The sequence below is a fragment of the Triticum urartu genome, chromosome 2A (assembly GCF_056163025.1).
Source record: "Triticum urartu cultivar PI428250 chromosome 2A, HENAU_Tu73, whole genome shotgun sequence".
NCBI classification, from domain to species: domain Eukaryota; kingdom Viridiplantae; phylum Streptophyta; class Magnoliopsida; order Poales; family Poaceae; genus Triticum; species Triticum urartu.
This window is the reverse complement of record NC_141874.1, coordinates 658,424,680-658,437,155: the sequence shown is the minus strand read 5'-3', so window position 1 is coordinate 658,437,155 and position 12,476 is coordinate 658,424,680. Positions and strand designations below refer to the sequence as shown.

General features: G+C 48.8%; 1 protein-coding gene across 1 annotated transcript; it reads right to left on the bottom strand.

Annotated features, from left to right (window-relative positions):
• Positions 1-9,398: 9,398 nt before the first annotated feature.
• Positions 9,399-11,830, bottom strand: LOC125533916 (putative metal-nicotianamine transporter YSL17). Its single transcript, XM_048697242.2, has 2 exons — positions 11,355-11,830; positions 9,399-11,273 (listed from the first exon to the last, which is right to left on the bottom strand). Exons 1-2 carry the CDS (start codon positions 11,716-11,718, stop codon positions 9,547-9,549), a joined length of 2,091 nt encoding a protein of 696 aa, XP_048553199.2. The 5' UTR covers positions 11,719-11,830; the 3' UTR covers positions 9,399-9,546.
• Between the last annotated feature and the right edge of the window lie 646 nt (positions 11,831-12,476).

The window sequence follows — 12,476 nt, the reverse complement described above, 5'->3', positions numbered from 1 at the left end:
GAAGTCAAAAGATGCAGAGTTGATAATGATAGTGCAACTTATTTGTGTCACTGCCGTTTACATCATATCGGTGTAAAGCGCATGAAGAAACTCCATACTGATGGACTTTTGGAACCACTTGATTATGAATCACTTGGTACTTGTGAACCGTGCCTTATGGGCAAGATGACCAAAACACCGTTCTCCGGTACTATGGAGAGAGCAACAGATTTGTTGGAAATCATACATACAGATGTATGTGGTCCGATGAATGTTGAGGCTCGTGGCGGATATCGTTATTTTCTCACCTTCACAGATGACTTAAGCAGATATGGGTATATCTACTTAATGAAGCATAAGTCTGAAACATTTGAAAAGTTCAAAGAATTTCAGAGTGAAGTTGAGAATCATCGTAACAAGAAAATAAAGTTTCTACAATCTGATCGTGGAGGAGAATATTTGAGTTACGAGTTTGGTCTACATTTGAAACAATGCGGAATAGTTTCGCAGCTCACGCCACCCGGAACACCACAACGTAATGGTGTGTCCGAACGTCGTAATCGTACTTTACTAGATATGGTGCGATCTATGATGTCTCTTACAGATTTACCGCTATCATTTTGGGGTTATGCTTTAGAGACGGCCGCATTCACGTTAAATAGGGCACCATCAAAATCCATTGAGACGACGCCTTATGAACTATGGCTTGGCAAGAAACCAAAGTTGTCGTTTCTTAAAGTTTGGGGCTCTGATGCTTATGTGAAAAAGCTTCAACCTGATAAGCTCGAACCCAAATCGGAGAAATGTGTCTTCATAGGATACCCAAAGGAGACTGTTGGGTACACCTTCTATCACAGATCCGAAGGCAAGACATTCATTGCTAAAAATGGATCCTTTCTAGAGAAGGAGTTTCTCTCGAAAGAAGTGAGTGGGAGGAAAGTAGAACTTGATGAGGTAACTATACCTGCTCCCTTATTGAAAAGTAGTACATCACAGAAACCGGTTTCTGTGACACCTAAACCAATTAGTGAGGAAGTTAATGATGATGATCATAGAACTTCAGATCAAGTTGCTACTGAACCTCGTAGATCAAACAGAGTAAGATCCGCACCAGAGTGGTACGGTAATCCTGTTCTGGAAGTCATGCTACTAGATCATGATGAACCTACGAACTATGAAGAAGCGATGGTGAGCCCAGATTCCGCGAAATGGCTTGAAGCCATGAAATCTGATATGGGATCCATGTATGAGAACAAAGTGTGGACTTTGGTTGACTTGCCCGATGATCGGCAAGCAATTGAGAATAAATGGATCTTCAAGAAGAAGACTGACGCTGACGGTAATGTTACTGTCTACAAATCTCGACTTGTTGCAAAAGGTTTTCGACAAGTTCAAGGGATTGACTACGATGAGACCTTCTCACCCGTAGCAATGCTTAAGTCTGTCCGAATCATGTTAGCAATTTCCGCATTTTATGATTATGAAATTTGGCAAATGGATGTCAAAACTGCATTCCTCAATGGATTTCTGGAAGAAGAGTTGTATATGATGCAACCAGAAGGTTTTGTCGATCCAAAAGGAGCTAACAAAGTGTGCAAGCTCCAGCGATCCATTTATGGACTGGTGCAAGCCTCTCGGAGTTGGAATAAACGCTTTGATAGTGTGATCAAAGCATTTGGTTTTATACAGACTTTTGGAGAAGCCTGTATTTACAAGAAAGTGAGTGGGAGCTCTGTAGCATTTCTGATATTATATGTGGATGACATATTACTAATTGGAAATGATATAGAATTTCTGGATAGCATAAAGGGATACTTGAATAAGAGTTTTTCAATGAAAGACCTCGGTGAAGCTGCTTACATATTAGGCATTAAGATCTATAGAGATAGATCAAGACGCTTAATTGGACTTTCACAAAGCACATACCTTGACAAAGTTTTGAAGAAGTTCAAAATGGATCAAGCAAAGAAAGGGTTCTTGCCTGTGTTACAAGGTGTGAAGTTGAGTAAGACTCAATGCCCGACCACTGCAGAAGATAGAGAGAAAATGAAAGATGTTCCCTATGCTTCAGCCATAGGCTCTATCATGTATGCAATGCTGTGTACCAGACCTAATGTGTGCCTTGCTATAAGTCTAGCAGGGAGGTACCAAAGTAATCCAGGAGTGGATCACTGGACAGCGGTCAAGACCATCCTGAAATACCTGAAAAGGACTAAGGATATGTTTCTCGTTTATGGAGGTGACAAAGAGCTCATCGTAAATGGTTACGTTGATGCAAGCTTTGACACTAATCCGGACGATTCTAAATCGCAAACCGGATACGTGTTTACATTAAACGGTGGAGCTGTCAGTTGGTGCAGTTCTAAACAAAGCGTTGTGGCGGGATCTACATGTGAAGCGGAGTACATAGCTGCATCGGAAGCAGCAAACGAAGGAGTCTGGATGAAAGAGTTCATATCTGATCTAGGTGTCATACCTAGTGCATCGGGTCCAATGAAAATCTTTTGTGACAATACTGGTGCAATTGCCTTGGCAAAGGAATCCAGATTTCACAAGAGAACCAAGCACATCAAGAGACGCTTCAATTCCATCCGGGATCTAGTCCAGATGGGAGACATAGAGATTTGCAAGATACATACGGATCTGAATGTAGCAGACCCGTTGACTAAGCCTCTTCCACGAGCAAAACATGATCAACACCAAAGCTCCATGGGTGTTAGAATCATTACTGTGTAATCTAGATATTGACTCTAGTGCAAGTGGGAGACTGAAGGAAATATGCCCTAGAGGCAATAATAAAATTATTATTTATTTCCTTATATCATGATAAATGTTTATTATTCATGCTAGAATTGTATTAACTGGAAACATAATACTTGTGTGAATACATAGACAAACTAAACGTCACTAGTGTGCCTCTACTTGACTAGCTCGTTAATCAAAGATGGTTATGTTTCCTAACCATAGACATGTGTTGTCATTTGATTAACGGGATTACATCATTAGGAGAATGATGTGATTGACATGACCCATTCCATTAGCTTAGCACCCGATCGTTTAGTATGTTGCTATTGCTTTCTTCATGACTTATACATGTTCCTATGACTATGAGATTATGCAACTCCCGTTTGCCGGAGGAACACTTTGTGTGCTACCAAACGTCACAACGTAACTGGGTGATTATAAAGGAGCTCTACAGGTGTCTCCAAAGGTACATGTTGGGTTGGCGTATTTCGAGATTAGGATTTGTCACTCCGATTGTCGGAGAGGTATCTCTAGGCCCTCTCGGTAATGCACATCACATAAGCCTTGCAAGCATTGCAACTAATGAGTTAGTTGCGAGATGATGTATTATGAAATGAGTAAAGAGACTTGCCGGTAACGAGATTGAACTAGGTATTGAGATACCGACGATCGAATCTCGGGCAAGTAACATACCGATGACAAAGGGAACAAAGTATGTTGTTATGCGGTCTGACCGATAAAAGATCTTCGTAGAATATGTGGGAGCCAATATGAGCATCTAGGTTCCGCTATTGGTTATTGACCGGAGACATGTCTCGGTCATGTCTACATTATTCTCGAACCCGTAGGGTCCGCACGCTTAATGTTACGATGACAGTTTCATTATGAGTTTATATATTTTGATGTACCGAAGTTTGTTCGGAGTCCCGGATGAGATCACAGACATGACGAGGAGTCTCGAAATGGTCGAGACATAAAGATTGATATATTGGAAGCCTATGTTTGGACATCGGAAGTGTTCCGGGTGAAATCGGCATTTTATCGGAGTACCGGAAGGTTACCGGAACCCCCCGGTAACCTAATGGGCCTTAATGGGCCTAGTGGAGGAAGAGGAGAGGAGGCCTAGGGGCTGCCGCGCGCCCCTCCCCCCCAAGTCCGAATTGGACAAGGAGGGGGGCGGCGCCCCCCCTTTTCCTTTCTTCCCTCTCCTCCTTCCCCCCAAGTCCTAATCCAACTAGGGAAAGGGGGGAGTCCTACTCCCGGTAGGAGTAGGACTCCTCCGGCGCGCCTCCTGCTAGGGCCGGCCGCACCCCCCCTTTGCTCCTTTATATACGGAGGCAGGGGGCACCTCTAGACACACAAGTTGATCTTCAAGATCGTTCTCTTAGCCGTGTGCGGTGCCCCCTTCCACCATACTCCTCGATAATATTATAGCGGTGCTTAGGCGAAGCCCTGCGACGGTAGAACATCAAGATCGTCACCACGCCGTCGTGCTGACGGAACTCTTCCCCGACACTTTGCTAGATCGGAGTCCGGGGATCGTCATCGAGCTGAACGTGTGCTAAAACTCGGAGGTGCCGTAGTTTCGGTGCTTGATCGGTCGGACCGTGAAGACGTACGACTACATCAACCGCGTTGTCATAACGCTTCCACTGTCGGTCTACGAGGGTACGTAGATTACACTCTCCCCTCTCGTTGCTATGCATCACCATGATCTTGCGTGTGCATAGGATTTTTTTTGAAATTACTACGTCCCCAACAGCAACTTCGAACGTTTTCAGTGGCAAGTTTAGCTACGCGAGGATGGCAACTTCAGTTGGCAAGCATGTCAACTTTCGTGCTTCAGTTTATTTTTGACAGAAACTTGTCACGTGCCACTAGAATTTGCCATCATTCCGTGACAGGAATTGCCATCGAAAAACGTCTGGGCCGGAGAGCCACACACTTGACACGTGGCACTTATCTCTACTATTAAAGAGGGATCGAACGTCGTGATGGTTCGACCTCGTCCCTCCCCCTCGATGCGGTAAACAAAATGCCGGGCCCCGCACACACCAGAAACCCGAAAACCAGCCCACAATCCCACCCACTCCCCGCCCCCACCTCTCCCCGAGCCCTCGCTCCCGATCTCGTCTCTCTCCCTGCCAAATATTTACTGCTGCCAGAGAGAGGAAGGAGCGCAACGTAGGCACCAAGGAGGAAGGGGTCGCCTCGCTCGCTTCTGCTGACGCCGTCGTGGCGGATGTAGCGAGCCCCAAGCCACGGGACACCGGGGTTGGCCATCCCCGCTGCCGACACTGGGACAGGAAGAACAGGGCCGCGTGAGCCGGCGAGGGCTCCAAGGAGAGCGTCCGCCCCAAACCCGACCCCCGCCCCCCAGGTGATTCTGGTTCCGCCGCCCCGTAATCCGCTCGAGCCGCGCCTAACTCCATGGTTTATTGTAGGTGGAGTACGTGTCGGAGAAGCCCGACCTCGACGCGGACGACCCCCTTCTCCTCGGCCACTCCTGTCGCCAGGCGAGCTCCGGTTTCTCCGCCCCATAGAGAAGGAATAAAACAGCATGGGAAAGGCTACATGGGTAACATTAGTGATGTCTCGTCATCCTCTAGGTCTCCCTCGCTGCTTCTACCGGTGACCTTTGGAGGACGGGGACGTGGCTCTCATTGGTGGGAGGGAGCAGAGAGGCAGCAGGGTTGAACATGTAGAGGGTGTGCCAGCAGGTCCTTGGGCGTGAATGCAGCGGCGTCAGAGTTTACCAAGCTCAGCACATGTGCCATGAAGAAGTTCTTATTTTCTTCTGTAAGCATTCTTCCTCTCATGATATCTCAAATCTTTGGTTATGTTCCAGTTATATGCTTTGGACTAAGATTGACAAATCATTCCTTTTGTCGCATCTTCTGGTATTGTGAAGAATCCATTCATAGCAGCCCTCTCCTCTGTTGGTCTCTGTGTTAGTCTACTGGAGTGGCAGTGGAGACTCAATGGCTGTAGTGCATTGGCGGTGGAGACTCAATGGCTGTAGTGCATCTATATTTTGGCATGGACGTACATGTAGCCGTCCCATGTGATGGAGCCATGGAGGAACCGGACGCCAGGTGGGGGTACGGGCGGCCTAGGCACAACCACAGTTACAGGCTCATAGCAGGCTCAAGCGAGTGATGCTACACTCCAGCCTTTCATTCTCGCTGCTGCTTGTCGTGTTTTCATCTTCTCTTTGTTTCTGCTTGTGTGACAAAACCCAAGAGAGGCCGCTTATACTATCATAAGTTCAGAACTGACAACTCTATCTAATCTATCGATAGTTCGATACTGCTACTAAAGCACTCCAACTGTTCAGTGGAAGAACAGACATAAAGTTTGTTTTAATTATTTTTGCTTGATCTATTGGATTATATCAAATTGTTCTTCTGCTATTGTAATTTATTTCAGTTCTCTACTTGTGATGCTGCCGTCTGTTTGGCCTCAAACTGTTTGTAGCTAGGAATAGGATACCACTCACTATGCCGAAAGAACCTGAACGTGCTTGCTCACTTCAGTCATCGTCTGGTCATTGTGGTTCTTGCAATCAGTAGAAAATGCGTAGCAGTTGCACCCGAGTTTCCTTCCGGAGAAAACCCAAACCCCGGCCACTGTCGTAGCAGCCGCACACGGATTGCTAGGTGATTCCCTGTGTCATTTCCATGTTCCCAAAGACAAAGTATGGGTTGATTAAGTTGTTTGATGTTGGAATCGGCGAGGCTCGTCGTACTGGTGGTATCCTCCGATGTGCACGCCTCTGTTTGTACGTCCATCGAGTTAGAACATTATTTCCTATGGGAGTCCTCACACAAGTATATCACAATTCTATAACCCCTTTATTTCCTTCAACTAATTTGGCAATCACAATATTTATTCTGTTTTTCTATGCTTTGTAATGTGTTACTACATGAGTTTTTTTGTAGTCTTAATAGCATGTACATTTGATTTTCCACACACCAAGCTCCGACGGAACATGGAAAGCAGATACCAATTGCTCTGAACTTTGCATATCAGAATCATATCAATTTTTCTAAAATGGGTGTCCTTCCTATTCTCACATTACATTTTTTTAATGCCTTGCAGAAGGACTTAGCCCCTTGAAAGGTGATATTTTTGTCATTGTTGGGGGCCGGGGCCTAGCTTTGCACTGTCAATGTTACCGAGGTATCAATGACATCTCCCATGCCAACACTTTGATCCCTTAATTGTATAAAATGGAACTGTATGCACGGGGGGGGGGGGGGTAATAATGAAGGTTTTGTTTCACAAGATTTTAGGAGTATATTGTCAAGAAAAGTAACAGAAATGAGGTGATGGCAATGCTAAGGAATTTTGCAGCAATCTTGAATTGTACTCTTTGGCTTATGGCAATCATGAATTGTACTCTCTTCATTTGTGCTTCAACTTTGAGAAATAGAATGAGCAGGTCATATTTCTTTAAACTTTATATTATCTAATATGTATTTAGAAATTGGAATACAAAGCCCTTGACATTACAACACGAGCATACTTGAGGGAAGAACTTACATCGAATCGAATACCAATGCAGCGACTCTCCTTCCCTCCCTGTGCTTTAGTTATTCTAAGTTAGTTTCACTAAACTGAAACTGCAGTCATAGATCATTACGGGTTTTCTCTGAACTTTGCATCTAACTGTTACATATTTAACTATTAATTAAGAATGTGAGAGATTACAGCTGCATGACCGATGTCATTGGCACTCATTTGCAACTTTATGAATCCACTTAGGAGATGATATTAATATATGCTTTGTCAGCAGGAGTCCTAGGTACCGAAGTTGGATTGCTTATAAAAAAATCTGTACAGTTGGATTGCTAAAATCCGACGTGTGCTATATGATTCTGGGAAGGCAACACAACTTCCTCTTGTTCTCAACGAGAACATTTTTCAGATTTATATTATTTTTCTTTGGATTGGTGAAGTGTTTTAGTTTTACAATGTTTTTGATGCAAACATTTTTTTGGCAAGAAGTATTTGATGCAAACATAACACTGTATAAAATCTCGGGTTCAGTCAAAGGAAAGATGTGCCTGAGGTACTTTGTTTATCCCCTTTCAAATATGATTACATGGTACTTTATAATCCTTGTTCAATTAATGGTGTATTTTTATGTGTGGTACTATGAGAAATAGTGGATTTTGTGTATTGGGACTATCATGGTTATAACATTTCTTTTTATATGATACAACATGAGTCATTTTATGAGAAACACACAATAAGATTAATGTAAAACAAGGGGAAAATAAAAAAATTTGTTAGATTGTCAGACATCGCATACACATTACCCTTGATAAAGACATTTGTAAAATAGAAAATGTAGATAATCAATCTCTGTATATAGCTTTTATTTATTATTCCGTGGCAACGCACGGGCACTCAGCTAGTCATTTATTAAATCCTAAGGGATGAGCAGCTCGTGGTTCCTTGGTTCGGTAGCAAGGTCGGTCGAGGAAGAGCACATAGGAGAAGGCGAAGAGGCTCAATGTCACCCACGAGGGCGGCAGCGATGTGGCGAGACGGGGAGCCAGCTGCCTAACCTCCGCCCAATCGTGGCATTGAGGGCTAGGTAGAGCAGCAACAACACCTCACCTGCAACAACTAGAGTAGGAGCAAACACATTAGCCCTGGAGATTTGCCTTTGGGGTGGGATTAGCAACGGGAGAGGCGGTACCGTCTGGAATGAGCACAATGGAGATTGTGGAACAGAGTATGAGTATGAGGATGAGGATGACGACTGCGGTGGACGACCTTGGCGCAAAACCACATGGAGGGCCCCTCTCTCGGCGCTCCCTCGATAGATCGAGAGGCACCGTTGCAGATCGGGAAGCACCATGGCCTCCTCGGCGGAGCGTGGGTATTCTTGAATGCGAGGCGTGGAGCAGCCGCCGGAACTTCGCCCAACCCCCGCTGCACGCCGTTGCGAGCCCAACACCCCGAGGCCGCCGTAACCCTTACCATGGTTGTGGCCTCCTCCCTCTCTATCTCTCTATCTCAACCGCCCAGGCTAGTGCGTGAGGGGCGTTGGGTTAAAGAACAACGTTCGTCATCCTATCATGCGGACACAGGGAGAGAAGCATGGGGGTGTGTTGCTCGTAGTGACCAAGGTGAATTTCTGACAGCAAAGGCCGGCACATTTGAGCATCTTACAGGGCCTCTACGTAGAAGCTTTGGCATGTGTGTTAACTACTGAAGTAAGTGCGGAACTGGGCATCCACAGGATGATTCTTGAGTCTGATTCCCAAGTACTTGTCCATGCACTCAATTCTGATGAATATGAACGAGCGCTGATCGGTGTCCTCCTACGGGAGACGCGAAGTATCTGCCATGCGAACTTTGAATCATTTAGTTTCAGTTTCTGTAACCGAAATTGTAATAAGGTAGCATATGAGTTAGCTGCTTTTGGCTTCAGATCGGGAGCTGCTAATCTGTCGTGGATCGAGTATGCCCCAGACTTTGTTTCTGTTCTGGTCGCCAGCGACATTGCTGAGCCAGTTTAGTAATGGAATGAATTGTTCCGGATCAAAAAAAAAAGAACAACGTTCGGGCTGTTCGCATCGGGTGTGAACGGTTCCAGGAACGTGACATGGCGACCAGCCTTGCAAGATCCATGTTCGCCATGGGACGGCTACCATGCGTTCGTTCCAAGACCTTAAAAAACCCGACGTTATACAGGATACGGACTTACGGAGTACTCACGATGTGACCAAACTTGCGTTTAACTACAGTACAACACGCACGTCGAATACCCCTCAAAAAAAAAACACGCACGTCGAATCCCCATAACTACGTTGGCATGCCTTTCGCTGCTAGGAAAGCGTCAAGGCTCTGGTTCACTCCTCGAGCCACGAACATGATGCAGATCGGCGGGGTGGCCTTGAGCAGCGTGAGCGCCGACGACAGCAGCGACCCGAACCCGTCCCCGCAGATCAGCCCGCACGCCGCCGCCGGCGACATGAGCCGCATGTCGTCGCGGTCGAACCTCCCCCACAGGTAGATCACGGCGCTGCCCAGCGCCATGCCCACGGGGATCGTGGGCGGCACGAAGAAGGCCACGGCCATGCCGATGGTGCTCGGGATGTACCTCAGGACGCGCCACTTCTTGTGCGTCGACACCCCCCGGAGCACGCTGATGGACAGCGCCAGCGCCAGGAAGACCTTGCAGAGCAGCATGGTGTGCCTGGGCAGCCCGTTCTTCTCGGTCATGGCGAGCATGGCGATCCCCCGGTACACCTTGGCGTACGGGCCAATGCTGTTGCTGTCGTCGTGGGCGCCGCTGTTGTACACGCTGTAGAAGATGGAGAAGATGACGGGGTTCACCACGCAGCCGAGCGCCGTGCCGGCGACCTGGCAGATGGTGATGGTGTGCGGCGAGGTGAGGGTGATGTAGCCCGTCTTGTGGTCCTGCACCAGGTCGGACGCGGTGGACACGTTGGACACGACGATGGCGCAGGCGGCCAGCCCGGCCACCACGCCGCCGTCCTTGAGCCCCACCCACGAGCTGAAGATGAGTAGCGAAACCTTCCCGTAGGTGGTCGCGATGTTCATGTCCGTGATGCCGTTGCCGTAGGCGTTGCAGAAGGCGAACACCGGCGCGATGATGTAGGCTAAGGCCACGTGGTGGTACCTCAGCTGGGGGTAGAGCTGCGGTATGACGACGGTGGAGATGACTGACAGGACCACGTACCCGACGACGGGCGCCATGGCTGGGACCCGGTCCCGGAGGAACACCTGCGTCCTCCGGCGGTCGTCGAAGCTGGACGCCGACCGGTCGAGGACGACGCTAAGGCACCGGAACGGCTGCCCGTTGCTGCTCTGCCTCGGCTGATGGTTCTCCTGTTGCTTGTACATGGTGTAGAGCGTCTGAACCAGGATGCAGAGCATGTGTAGGAGCCCGTCGGCGAGGATCATGGATACCCCGATGAACACCCGGTAGCCATTGATGCCGCTGATGTTGTCGCGGTCGAGGCCCTGCGGGTACCAGTCCCCCTCCTTCGTCTGGATGTAGGGCCAGATGAGCCCCCACGAGACCAAGGATCCCGCCAGCATCGAGATGGTGATCTTGTACGGGCAGAACATCCCGACGCCGACGTTGGTCATGGAGAAATCGAAGTAGAACCCTCGTTGAAAAGCGCTGAGGCCAAACACCGGGAACGCCTGCAAGCCACAGCCCTTGCGGACGCCGAAGAACCACTCGAAGATCGACCATGCAACGGTCCCAAATAAGGTCTTCGACAACATCGCCAGTTGCTGGCCGGCTTGCTTGGCGCCCTGGGGAGTGTGCATGGTGTTGATAAGGTGCGCCGTGGCCGTGCCGCTGGGGAACGTCAGCCGGCGGTGGACGATGAGGCTGTCCCTGAACGGCATGATGGCGAACAGGCCGGCGAAGCTGGTGAGGAGGAGGAAGACGATCATCCGGCCGATCTCCGGCTCCTCCACGTTCAGGCCGTCGCTCCCGACGCCGCCCTCCGCCGAGTGCTTGCTCATCCCCAGAATGTACGTCCCAAACCCACCTGCACATACACATGATCAGTCAGCCCGCCAACCAGTGAGCATGTACATGCATGCATGCTCAGAGCGCGCCGCGTACGTACCGCTGTAGGCGATGCTGGTGCAGGCGACGACGCACGTCTGGACGACGGTGTTCTCCTGGCGGGTGAAGGGCAGCTGGGACGCCTCGAGGCTGTCCATCAGCTGCATCCACAGGCGCGGGAGGAAGAACCCCAGGAGGCCGGCGGGCATGGCGAGCGAGGGCGCGAAGCCGGAGGTGAGGGCCAGCTTCATGGCCACGATGCTGAGCGCGCACCCGAGCACGATGCTCACCGCCACGGACCGCACCGTGATCGTCTCCGACCGCGACGGGACGGACTCCCCCTCGAACACCCGCTCCGTGGACGGGTGCTCGTCCTCCATCCCCGAGAGGTCGTGGGTGGCGGCCGGCGGCGTCGACGGCTCCATCGCTCCGCCGCGCGGACGGCCGGCCTGCTTGGAACGGAGGTTCGAGGGGGAACCGCACGTTCCAAACAAAGGCCAACTTGAAAATGCAACTCTTGGGTTGGTGGGCACATGCGCCGTCGCGCCATTTTTTGAGGGGTGCAGGGCCGTCACAGGTTAGATTTGGCCGCTCAATTAACGTGGTGATGCTAAACATAGCCGCGGACGTATCTCATTGTTGAGCGTTTCGTAGCTTAATATCCGCACTCACACTTGCATAGCTATCTTTCGAGTGAACGATCAAAGGTTTCGTAAGTGTAGCATTTTTTGCTAGATCATACTCCGTCCATCTGAAAAAGTTTGTTCCTTAAATGGATGTATCTAGCACCAGCTTGTGACCAGCTTTTCCGGACAGAGGTAGTATGATCTATTTAAGAAATGGCCCCTGTGTCGCTCGCTAGGGTGACTCGTGCGGCATCTCAGCCCTGCGCTAGAAAACCTTCCTTCTCGAGTTGGTTATAACCGGCAATGGCAATGTTTTGTGTTGTTACCTTGTTGAAGGCATTGCACGAATATGCTCGGACTTGTCATCCAAGATGAAAACCTAGAATCTGGCCTTTGGTGGTTGGGTTTCGGTGAAGAAGACACTTGTGAGTTGTTTCTTTCTTGAAGACGTTGCTGTTGAAAAATCTCGTTGTTCTTGTGATTTCAAGAGATGGTTGGTGAGAATATGGTCATTGTTCTACTTTGTCCATCGTTCTTGACCGCTGATGAGTGCTATT